At 47.6% G+C, this 12,748-nt stretch overlaps 1 protein-coding gene across 2 annotated transcripts in view; it reads right to left on the bottom strand.

Moving 5' to 3' along the window:
- GMPR (guanosine monophosphate reductase) overlaps positions 1–12,289 on the bottom strand; it is a 54,027-nt gene extending 41,738 nt beyond the window's left edge. Inside the window, exons 1-4 of one of the 2 annotated variants that reach the window (XM_075921203.1) lie at positions 11,801–12,289; positions 7,593–7,712; positions 6,294–6,377; positions 5,126–5,299 (exon numbers count right to left, since the gene is read on the bottom strand). In XM_075921203.1, the coding sequence (XP_075777318.1) occupies positions 5,126–5,299; positions 6,294–6,377; positions 7,593–7,712; positions 11,801–11,887 (465 nt within the window). In that variant the 5' untranslated portion in view covers positions 11,888–12,289. Of the gene's footprint in view, positions 1–5,125; positions 5,300–6,293; positions 6,378–7,592; positions 7,713–11,358; positions 11,673–11,800 lie in introns of those variants that run through there. The other variant, XM_014579573.3, reaches the window with a different exon arrangement.
- Between the last annotated feature and the right edge of the window lie 459 nt (positions 12,290–12,748).

Here is a 12,748-nt window from a genome sequence, read left to right as displayed (position 1 = left end):
TAAACTACAGAGAGTAAGAAGGAAATTGAGAAAAGATATGATTAAGGTATTTGGACAGACTCAGATCTGGGTTCAACTCTTGGTTCTGCAACTGATTTCTGTGTTACCCTGGGCAAGTCACTTAATTTTTCAGTTTCCATCTGTAAAAATGGGGGAAAAAAAATAATGCTCCCTCTGTGTCTATTTAGATTGCAAAATATTCCAAGCAGAGACTATCTCTTATGTGTTTGTACAACAGGACACAAATCTCAGCTGGGGTCTCTCCATACTATTGGAACTTAAATAATATTGTGTACTACTCCTTTTCCTAATTTCATCAGAAATTAAAAAGACATTCATCCAAAATCTGAAGTCTCAGAAGGCTAGCCGCGTTAGTCTGTAATTTAAAAAAACTTAATAAGTAGTCCTGTAGCACCTGAGACCATGTCTACACTAGGAGATTATTTCAAATTAACTAAATTCAACTTGTGGGCACCCGATTTTACAAATTTGAATGTCTGTGTCCTCACTACAGGGAAGCATCGAATGTAGTCCGAGGCAGGCTCCATTAATGTGAACACACTACCTTGGACTCAGAGCCCCAGGAAGCACTGTGGGGAGCTGCAGGAGGCCTCCTGGAGGCCAATTAGTTTGAATTAGCAGCACCAGAGCATCCACACTACTGTTATTTTAGACTTAAAAGATCAGGAATAGCGTTTGTCCTCATGAAAAAGCAGGACTACAGAGTTTGAATTCCACGGCCCCTTATTCTGGAATAACAGGCTTGGTAGTGAATAGACCTTGGGGAGCTAATTTCAGTCTAAGGTCCTAGTGTAGACCAGGCATTAGAGAATAACATACATATATTTTTTGTTAGTCTCTAAAGTGCTCCAGAATCTGAAGTTAGTCCCCTCAGGGCCCAATCCTGCCTTATTTGTGCACCCACAAACTCCTATCAAAATCATTGAGAGCTGCGTATATGAAAAAGAGGCAGAATTGGGCTACACATGTGCATCTTCTCTGGTCACTTTGGCAGTGGGCCTGTTAGTTAGATGATCCTTACTCAGGTCCCCATGAGCAGTCCAGCACAATCTTCCCATTTCAAACAAGCCAGATCTCAGCAGGCAAAAAAGCAGACACACGTATTTTTTTTTTCCTTTCTTGTTCTTTCCCCTCCTCCCTATCTCATTTTCCATTGTGGCTTCATCCCACATGGGTCGAAGCAACATGGGCTTCCCTGAGCTGCATGGACATGCAGCTCCTTTCTCTGCTTCAAGCGGGATCAGCTGGTTATGACCTGTTTTTTCCCCACTACATTAAGGGTGTGGTGGAATAGCTTTGTGCCTGGCATGAAAGAATGGCAATGTCTTGCTCATACAAGCGGTTTCTTTTGTGTTGGTTTGAATAAAGTCCAATAGCTTGAAGAGTCTGCTGATCATTCTAGTACCAGAGTCTTTGCTGCTCTCAAAGGAACAAAGTTGGCCCCCCTGCTTCTTGGCCAATGCGGTCTATTGGCAACAGAATCTGTGTGGTCCTGTTGCAAGTACAATGCTAGCAAGAGAGTACATACACTCTCTGCATAGTGCTGCCTTCTGCACAAGCTCCCTACTCATTAGCCCATATCAATGGGGTCACTAGATGTCCTGTTTTTAAAGGGATAGTCCCATATTTAAACCCTTCCACAGGTGTCCTGACTTTCATAAAAGCAGAAAAATGGTCCTATATGTTCTGTCTCCCCCAGATCAGTATTGGCTGCTGGCCAGATCCCTGCATGCCAGCCAACTACCCACCAGCAGTGAGTGGCAGAATCCAGTGGCAGATGGAGGTGGGTGTGGAAGGCTGGTGGCAGGGTTAAAATGCAGCATGCTGGGCTGGCTGCTTCTCCCAGCCAGTCCATCTCCACAGCTCCCACTGCATGCCAGCTCCCAGCCAGTTGGACCCATTCCCCCACATATCTTGTTTCTGGCTGACATTGGCTCTACTCTGCAAGCTGTGGTGGTTGGTGAGTGTCAGGAGGCAGACAGTTACATGTCGCCTCTGCTGTCCATCCTCGCTGTCCTTTCCCTGCCCTGCTGCTTCTCCATAGCCCCTCCACCCACAATGGAGGGTATTCCACTCCCCGCACTGTGCCGAGAACCAGCCCCTGGTCAGAGCATTCAGCAACCAACAGCCTGGCTGGCAGGCTCCTTCCTTCCCCCACTGTCTCTGGTAAAGCCACATGCAGACCTAGTGTGAGGAAGCCTCTCCACTGCTCAGATGAGCTCTGGAGTACTCTGGGAAAGTGATTGCCAGCCTGTTCACATCCTGAATCGGCAGCTCCACAGCCCTGGAAGTGTAGGGCTGCTCCATCCTTAGGCACCCTCCCTTGCTGAGCTACCTCTCTGGCCAGGTTTGCTGAAGCCCCTGCAGTCAGTTTGCCTGGGCCCGTAGGGCTTAACTCCACCCTGCCCACATTGTAGCTGGGGAACAAGAGGCAGCTGGGTTATACTGGTGGCCAGCAGCAGCCTGGATGTGTTAGCTGCTTTTTGACACCAAGGCTTCATCTACACTGCAGGGTTTTTGCACAAGAAGCCTTTTGCGGAAGAGATCTTTTGTAAAAACTTCTTAGGCAAAAGCGGGTCCAGACCTCAAAGCAGATCACAAAAGCAATGTGCTCTTGTGCAAGAGAGCGTCCATGCTGCATGGACACTCTTGCACAAGAAAGCTCTGATGGCCATTCACAGAATGGCCATCAGAGTACCTGTGCTTTTGCCGACAGGGGTTTCTTGCACAAAAACCCCTCCGGAGCATCCACACCTGCCTTTCTGTGCAAGAGCTGTAGCGCAAAAAGGAGTTATTCCTCATGGGGAGAGGAATAACTCTACCGGAAAAAGCCCTCTGTTCTACCGATTTACTTGGGCAAAAACCCGCTTGAGGTGTGGATGCTCCGCCAGGTTTTGTGCAAAAACCTTGTAGTGTAGATGTAGCCTAAGTGGGCATGCAGGGGACAAACTGCTTGCAGTGTTGGGAGAGGGGGGGGAGAGAAGAGATGATCTCTGAAGACACGGGCCAGGTTGTTCCTTCCCCCTACATCCTCCCTTGCAGCTGGAACAGCTCCTTTTCCCCCCTCCTCCTCACAATGACAAAAGGCTGCTGCTGGTCACATTCTGGTGTGAACCCTGGCAGATAGGGTCACATGGACCCCCGATTTCTGCCCCCACACATCTTGCCTTGGGAAGATGTGATGCCAGATACCAGGAGAGGCTAGTTTGTTGCTGGGACCTGCCAAGAGTGGAGGGCAGGCAGGGTTGGGTCAGTCAGTCACCCCAATCTATGTGAGAGTGGTGTATGGGAGTATGCATGTGTGACACATTCCCCTCCCCCTCCTCCCGAGACCCAGCTACCCATACACAGGGAGGTCTCGTCCCTGCCCGTGTAAACCATGAAGCCTTAAAGACAAGAAGTTAAAAAGAATCCAACTAGGCAGTATTTCCTTTTAACAGGGACTCAGCCAACTTGATATTAATTTGAACATTAGCTCTGATTGAATTAGGGATGTTAATTATCATTCAAAAATGTTAATCACTAGGTTTAACGAGTTAACTATGGAACAGCCCTCTGCCTGCAGCAGTGCAGCAGGCCTGGCCAGGCTGCAGCAGCCACCTCATGCTCCAGCCTGGCCCAATCCACTGCACTGCAGGCTACTCCAGCCAGTCTGGGCTGAGTCCACCACTCCGGAAGCAGGGGCTCCTGGGGCCCATCCCAGCTCATGGCACCACACTGTGGGCAGGGAGCTGCTCCAGCTGGGCAGGGCCGGGCCTACTGCCCTGCATTACAGGCAGGGAGCTACTCCTGCCCCACTGGGCCACCAGTTATCTATAAGTATCATCTGGTAAGGGTGATGTTTAGCAGTTAACCCTTTACATTCCTAGATTGAGTGCCATTGAACTTGCTTGAAAACAAGTACAAGTAATTTTACCAAATAGCCCATATTCAGCACATGGTAATATGATCGCCCTATGTATGGGACAGGAGGGTTACAACATGGGTGAACTGAGAAGGGGTAGGCATGCCATGGTGGGGGTATGCCAAGCCCTCTCAGTGCCTACTCCAGTCGCTGGTCTGACACTTCCCCTTCCCATTCATGAGTGGCTAACATTCCTGTGGCAACAACAGCAACGGCTGATCGAGTATAGCAGTATTAGGAAAATATTTACTCTAGGTTTAGATGCCTTTGATGTAATGTAGTAGCTGGAAACAAGGAGGAGCCAGCACTGTGACCAGACAGCTTTGCACACAACACCAGCAAGTGCGCTATGGAATTCAGCATGGAATCACCAATGTGGAAGGTGAAACTACAAAATTTATGATTAGTGGTCAGAATCAGCATGGGAGGGGGGCAGTGGTTGGAGAAAAATAAAACCTCTGTCCACAATCCCAAACTCGAACCACAATCTCAGCGTCAATGTTGACAATTTCTGCTAACATGATTAATTGTGAAACAGTGACAACACTGACATTATTGAACTGCCATTACTTGGCTTCACACTCAGCATCCTCCTGCGATGAATGGGGGTAGATGAAACCTCACAAAGGGTGCATCTACACTGCACCCTTGCTCAAAAGATACACAATCTGAGCTACACAAATTACATATCTTATTTCAATCTTATTTTGAAATAGTTTATTTCGTAATTTGGTGTGGTCTACACCACACCAAATTTCAAAATAGCCTGCTATTCCAAAATGTCCCTTACTCCTTGTGGAATAAGGTTTACAGAGACGTTGGAACAGCAAGCCCAAAATAATGGGCTTGCTGTGAAGACATAGGATAGCTATTTTTGGATACTCCAGCATCCCGAAATAGAGTTGCAGTGTAGATGTAGCCAAAGCTACTTCCTGTGTCCTTGGGTGAAAGAGGACAGCACTGTGTCTGAAGATAATCTTCCCCTCCTGAACAAACCACAAAGTCTGAAATTTAGTGAGAGACCTTCAGCAGAGGGAAATGAGCAGAACTCTTCGCCCCTGTTTTGTGAATGAGGATTTAGATCCTGCAGGAATAGATGGACTGTTCCAGAAGTGCTTCGCTAGCATAACTAATCAGTATCAGGAAAATCTGAGCCCTTCTTATGAGGATAACCCCGATACCCCTCTTCTACCCACCTACCATGATGGTGTGATTTGGGAACTTGGCATGGACAGTTTTCACAAATTCTACAAAGTGCTCTGAGTATCCATTGGCAACATCCAGGCAGATGTACTTGATAAGAGGAATGGCCTCCAGGATACTTGTCAGCCTGTCCAAGTCAGCCTTCCCGCTGCCTGAGCTCACTGCAACATGCTGGGGAGAGACACGGAGAGAGAAATGATCAGCAGCTCTTAGAGATCAGCCAAGTGCAGTTCTTGCATCTGTTTCCACCCACCCTGGGCAAGCTTCCATACAAACCCACGCTGGAAGCTATCAAGTGCTCTGTAAAACCCTACAGAAATAAATACCAAAGCCAGGCAAAAAAAAAAAAAAAAAATCAATAAGTTACCTACGCTTTGTTTTGAGGCTCTTCTTCAGTAGAGTAGTAGTGGCATATTATAAGCCCTACTTACATTTAAACTATCTATAAACTAATCTGAAAGTACCTTAATGTATAAAGGGACTCTCTTCATGGGCAATCAGAGATGTCCAAATCAACAAAAATACAGGGACCCTAACTAGTTTTTATAATTGCAATAAAGTGGCAAACTTTGGGGATCCCTTAGAAAATAGGGCTTGGACCTATTCACTCGCTATCAATTCACTCAGCCCTCCCTTGAGTGCCAGTATGAATAAGCAGATATTCCTCGCTTCTCCTTATTATGGGTTCATTCTCATATTAAAAATAGCTACCACAGCTGCTGGCCAACAGAACCTCAACATGAATCCACGTAACCCTCATTGTACAAGGAGTAAGGAAAGTCGGACGAAGAATGCTCTATTTCCAAATAAGTGCTGTGTTGACGCTCCCAATTTTGAAGTAAGCTATTTCAAAATAAGCTATGCAATTGACGTAGCTCAATTTGCGTAGCTTATTTTGAGTTAAGCTCTGCTTTGTAGATGCACCCTTCTCTTGGGCCTCTCTCTATTCCAGTACTACCTATAAAAAAGTTGCTGAACCTAAGTGATAGGTTGACCCTCAGACAAGCCCCTAATTAAAAAAATCATTTAAAAATTAGCCACAGATGATGAAAAACCTTGTTCAATGCCAAGAGAACAGTGCTGTGGGTATTATTTTCCACAAAGGAATGACTTTCATAGCCTGCTTTAAGGCAGAGCAGACTGAGTTTACAATATGGGAATGTACCTCAAGGCATTCTGGGTGACTGGCTGCAAACAGTTTCCATTCTTCCAGGGAATAATGCTTGTGAATAGCAGTGAACATTGCATGCTGGAAAAAAGAAACAAGCAAAGTGATATTAACATCCAAATTAAGTCAGCTCTCCTTCCAATCTGCTGTCACAAACTCACTGTGTCTTACTTGTGTACTCATCTTGTTTAAAAATTAGGGATGTAAAAGGTTAACAGATTAACTGGTTACCAGGTAAGCACTAAGCTTATCAGAATGCTTATTTGGTAACCACCAGTTAACCAGGCTGCCAGCCACCTGGGGCCAGTCGATGGGAACCCAGCCAGGTCAGGGTAGCAGGCAGGGCTGCATGGGAAGCAGGAAGGACAGTGGCCCTGGCCCTTGCCTGAGCTCTCCCCCCCCCTTCCGGGAGAGGGGGTAGGGGCAAATGTGCACCAGCCATTTGCAGGGGCCCTAGATCCAGCCGTGCCACAGCATTTCCAGCCCCTAGCCCCAGCCACATTGCCATGCCTGCCGGCCGACCCACCCTGGTAAGACCCTTCCCCCTCCTGCTCTGGCTGCCTTGCCCTCACCAATGGTTAACTGATTAAACGCAATAATTTTAATTAATCTGTTGATGCATATTTACATTCCTACTTGAAATAATAATTAGTTCTCGATCCTGATTCCTCTTCAATGAGAGTCCAGAGTGCTTGGCACATTGCAGGGATCAGTTCTAAATAAGCAATTAGCAAAATCTGCAGTTGTACAGTGTATTCTCCATTTCCTGCTCACTATGGACATGTCATGAGGCTAGAAGCCAATTAGCTAACAAGATCTGATTGCAGTAGCTGTACTTGATAACCTGCATGATCAAAATTTTTGCAGCTAATCAGATTTCTCCTACATACAGCACAAATTATAAATAGAAACAGTAGAGAAGCAATTACAACCTTGTAGGACAGAGTAATGTTACCTAAGAGTAGATATTATCAGAACCCTATCCCCTCCTGCACTGCGGGCTGACTTCAACTAGCAACATCAAGGTAAAATTTACCTGTGCCTTGTGCCCGCTAGGATTTTATATATAGCACACTCTCTTGGGTTAGGTATCTTGAAGTGAAAAACACCTTTTGTTGTAGAACAGACAACCTTAAGATTTTACCCTCATGTTCTTGATTTCATGACAATGGTTTCCTTTGTCCTCCAACCCTCCATTCACCTATCTGGAATATGTAATTGCCTAGGCTTTTATACGGTGTTCAGTCACCAAATGGTTTCCCAGCTTTGGTAGAAAAAATGAACAGCCTCACTTACTTTAGTCATCTCCTTTGCCATTTCAAATGTGCCCACAGTGTCCATGTTTGCCACCATAATGGGGATTCCTGTGTACGTTTGCTTGGAGTTGCGGAAAACAAAGGTGCGCATAAGATCTACCTGTGAGGAAAGAATGCAAACTCTAGTAAGTACCTTCATACCAACAGAAATTATGCACAATTATATATAGCATAGAGACAGCAAGAGTTTTGTCACCAATTTCAACGGGAGCAGAATTGAGCCCAGCTTCTCACTTGTCTTAATAGTACTCTTGCTCCTACCTGTGCCCTTGTTTGCTTCCATTGGAAGCATTCCCCTTCTGCCTCCCAGCTAAGAACGAAAATGTCCTTGAACAAAGTGTTTGGCCTATGATAAGGAGAAGAGTTCTGCTTACAAAAAGGGAAGAAAGCTGGGCAGGGGGAAGAAGGTAGGGAAGAGAAGCAATAGGAGGTGATGGGACTAGAAAGAGTCAAGATGGTTTTTGAATTATTTTATAAAAGATTAACCTCTCATCAGTTTGTCAGCTTTTTTTTTCTCTTCTATTTCATTTAGAAATGGGGTGGAATCCTGGTTTCACTGGCAAAATTCCCACAGACTTCAATGGTCTAGAATTTCATTCCTGATCTTTAGTTAAAAATAGCAGCATGATAATAACTTGAAGGTGTTTCTCATGAACTCAGGGACTGTCTTTTTGTTCAGTGTCGCTATCTACAGTGTATGTTCATTGCAAAACACAATAGATTCCTGGTGCTAGATACTACTGCAATACCAATAATATATAATGTATGCTGGTGCTGGGCTAATAAACTGAGGCCTTTGGCCATTTATTTTTTATAAATATGCTAGCCTTTTACCTTAGAGTTTATTCAGACCTGGAAACTGTGTTGCTTTCTAAACAGGAAATCAAAGTTCATAACAAGAGCCTTGCTCTTTATATTTAAAAGCTGTTTATATCACCTCCTCTGTTTAGCATGCCCCAACAGAAAATGTTAACAAATATAATATTAAGAAATTGGGTTAGGAAATTCTTTGTCAAAAAATTTAGATTTATCAAAATATGATCCATGAATTACTTCCCGCTGACATTTCTGGATATGGTCATTTGAATCCCCAGCCCTCACTTGCTCTTCAGTTTCTTATGGTGTAACATTGAGCATATGATTGCATAGATTTATTGACTAATAACTAGAGGTAAAGGTCAATACTAGCTTCATTCTTATTACTTAGAGGGTTTGGGGATTTTCCCTAATGCTCCCCAGTCCTAATCTCCATCCAATGTAATGTAGTTTAAATAAATGGAATTACTAAAGTAATTACTGAAATAATTGAAACCGGTGTGATTATACTGTGTGGTTTGAAGAAATAAAATATGCAGAACATTAAAATACTATGTGCAGAATTTTTATTTTCTTGTGCAGAATCCCCCCCAGGAGTATCAATATGCACCTTCTTATAAAGATCCAGCAGATACTGGGTTCTCTTCTCCCTCCTGATCAGACAGTATGGGGGTGAGGGAGGAAAGGGAAGAAAAAGCATTGCTCTGTGCACTGTCTCCTCCCTGGGGAGGGATTAAGAATGTACCACTGGCTCAGCCTGCCCGCTCTAGTGGTCAAGGTGAAAGAAGGACTCATTTCTATCAATTACAATGTTTGATAGAAGGGAGGGGAGAGAATAGGAGAAATCAGCCCATGGCCCAAGTCCAACTGTACAATTGGGCCTGCCCAACAGCCAACCCGAATGCCCCCAGGTGTGCCCAAATGCAAATGTTGGGGTCCATGCACATTTCTGCTTCTCCCAACTATCTGGAGACCATGGATTCACTGCAGCAAGGAGCACCCACAACCATCTGATGCTAGCAACATCTGGTTACTCCAAACTCAGGTTTGATGTCAAATCCGTGCCTTATTAAATAAGCCTGTACTCTAGCAAGCCACTGGCCCTAGCAGCTCCTCTCCCACACGTTTTTCTCAATCTGAATACAAGCTTCTGAAGATTTGGTTCCCTGTTTCTAAAAGCAGGGAGTAGCTCCAGGTAGCGCAGAGAGAGCAAATTATCAAGAAAAAAAGATGACACTGCAGCCCAGCCATGGGAAGGAATATGCACCACCCAGTTTGCCATGCTGTGCTGCTCTACACTATCCCTCTGTGAAGCTGACTTACTCCAGCTATCAGGTAAAGTGCTGTCTCTGTGCAGAATAATAAGACACTCAAACTACACAGCCAGACACTGTTCATTTAAACTTCAAAGCAGCAGCTTGTTGGGTATCAGGCACTCTATAGTAAGCAACCTCTGTTCCCTTGCCAGCGCTATTTATTTATACTCTTGTTTTGAAGCAGGATTGGAGCTGTCTGTTTCAGCTTTGGCTCTCAAGCTCTGTCAGTTTCTGTTGCTACACTCTCAGTGATGGTGTCCAATTTCTTAGCCTTCATCAGCTTTCATGGAGCCCTCATTACATGACATGCACTTCTCATGTGAAACACTTTTAACTGTTCATCATGCTCTCCTGACATAGCCCGTCCTTCCTGGCCCTAGTTCTTCTGGCTTTTCCCCTCCCCTCCTCTCCTCAGCCTCCCCATGCATAGCTAATATACAAAACTCCTCATTAAAAAAGGAAAAAGGTCTCTCTGATTCAGAACCCAGAGCTTCACCTGTTTTCTTAGGCCACTGAACTGGGATTTAAAAAGGAAACTCCACACTACTTAATGAAAATAGTCGAAGGGGAGTAAGCATGCTTATTTCAAAATAAGCTATTTTGGAAGAAATATTTCAAAATAGCAAATCTATACTACAGGGAAGCCTCAAAATCAGTCCGAGGCAGGCTTCCTTAATGTGGGTATGCTACCTTGATTTAGAGCCCTAGGAAGCACTGGGGAGAAATTACTTTGAATTAGCTGTAGGGAGGGGCTATTTTGAAATAGCAGCAGTGGAGCATCCACCCTACTGCTATTCCAAAAAGCTACTTCAGAATAGGCATTATTCCTCGTGCAATGAGGATTGCAGAGGTTGAAATAATCCATCTATTATTTCTAATTTATTTTGAAATAAGGGAATTGCTGTGTAATCGCTCACATTATTATTCTGAAATTATGCTGCTTTGTAGATGCAAGTGAATTAGGCCAGGATACCATTATTACTGCTCAGGTTATCATCAGATTCTGGTGGACTAGTTAGCCTTATTCCCACATTCTTTTTGGTGAAATGCTTCTGCTTTGATTCCCTTTCAGAAGTCCTGTCCATAACAAATCCGGTCACCTCTACTTTGAACTCCTTTCCCCCCAGATCCCGTTCTTCTCACTGTCTCCTTTGCCCCTTGCTGAAGGCTGAATCCTGCCTCCCTTCCCCAATGCAATGGCCTTATTAATCACAGGTATTTAACATCTGGGATGAAATGGGGGTGAATGAGGTCAGAGCTGCAGTGGACATCTTTGTTGTGGGTTCCTAGGGCTGCAGTTTTGTGGGGGGTTCCCTAACCAGTGTGAAGGTTACTGAGAAAGAACCCCATGCAGACACTGTAGAAATGCTTCCACTGGCTAATCAAGATCCTTGGTCAGACTACTGAGCGCTGCACATGCTGCAGTCACGGACCACCGTGCAGTTACATACCCAGCCCTGGCCAGGCTGCAGGGGTTTACAGAAGGGAGTAAGAAGCAGCCAGTTCTAGGCTGCCAGCTGAACAGCCCCTCCTGCAGGGCAGCGCCAATTCAATAGCACCCGGGCGATGAAAATCTCCCCTCCTGCTCTGTTACTAACCGGGGCCCTTTCTCACCATGTGCCGGTTTTAAAAAGCAGCTCGGCTCATCCGCACAGGCCCGGGACTCCGACCTCTCCCCACCCCCACCCAGATGAAAGCGCGGGCCGGGCGGGGCTGTGTGGAACGCGCCCCCAGGGAATTCCACGGCGAGGCGCGTCTCCCGCCCCAAGCCGCGGCTGCACCAGCTGGGAGAAGCCGCGCCGGCGGCGAGGGGAGGCAGAGGTCGGCGCGCTGCTCGGTGCGGGACGGGCAGCAGCGCTCCTCGCGCCCGGAGGCCGCCTCTCCAGGGGCCGCTCTCCCCGGGCTGCAGGCAGACCCGCCTTGCGAGGCGGCGCCAGCCCAGGGTCTCCCCGGCCCCGGCCCCGGCCCCGACCCCCCCCCCCCGGCACACGCAGCCCAGGCGCGGAGCTAGCGCTAGGGCCGGACCCCGACGCACGCTCGGCTCGAACGCCCCCACCTCGGCTCGGCTTTTGAGGCTGCTTCTCTTGGGTCTGAGCAGGACGTCGTGAAAGTCCAGTTTGAGATCCGCATCCACGCGGGGCATCTCGCCGAGGGAGCGTGTATCGGGCGGGGGGGGTCCCCCCTCTCTCTCTCTCCGCGGCTGCGCTTTTTCTTGCTGTCGCCGCCGGGACGCGTCCGGTGCAGAGCGGCGCCGAGCCCGGCTCCCGCGGCGGGGAGGGTATTTATAGGGCGCGCGGGGCTGGGGCTGCCGTCCCGGCGCTTTATTAGGGCACGGGGCTGTTTTTAGCACGCGCGGCGCTCGCCCGGCACAATGGCAGCGGCTGCTCCCCGCTCTCGCCTGGCCGTGGGGCTGGCTCCGGGGCCTGGGCCGGGTTGCTGCAAGCGCTGCCGCAGGGCGCCCCGCAGCCAGCCGAGTGGGTAGGGGCGAGGCGTCACGCTCCGAAGCCGGAGTGCGTCTGGCAACTGGGAGAGCTGCCGCCGCTGCCGGAGCCGTGCAGCGCTAAGGGCAAACCAAGGGGAGAGGGAGCCCCTAGCGCACGTGACTAATCCCCAGCTATAGAGCGCTCTAGCGGCAGGGCTGCCTGTCACTCAGCAGCTGTGCTGTTCCCCAGGGCGTGCAGCCATCCACCGAGTACAGTGGTCACCAACCAGGAGATCCCCTCTACTGAGCCTCTGACAGGTGATCCCGACTGGCTTGGCTGGGAGGCTATAAAGTGCCGGCACTTCAGCTGCCACTGCCCTGCTGCTCCTGCCCAGTATCATAGACTCATAGACTCATAGACTTTAAGGTCAGAAGGGACCATTATGATCATCTAGTCTGACCCCCTGCACCGTGCAGGCCACAAAATCTCACCCACCCCTCTTAGAATAATCCTCTCACCTATGTCTCAGATATTGAAGCCTTCCAATACTTTGAAGGCCCCAACATGCAGAGAGTCCTTCA

The sequence above is a fragment of the Pelodiscus sinensis genome, chromosome 2, assembly GCF_049634645.1.
Source record: "Pelodiscus sinensis isolate JC-2024 chromosome 2, ASM4963464v1, whole genome shotgun sequence".
Lineage (NCBI taxonomy): Eukaryota > Metazoa > Chordata > Testudines > Trionychidae > Pelodiscus > Pelodiscus sinensis.
The sequence above is the reverse complement of the archived record's forward strand: the minus strand, read 5'-3'. Positions and strand labels throughout refer to the sequence as shown.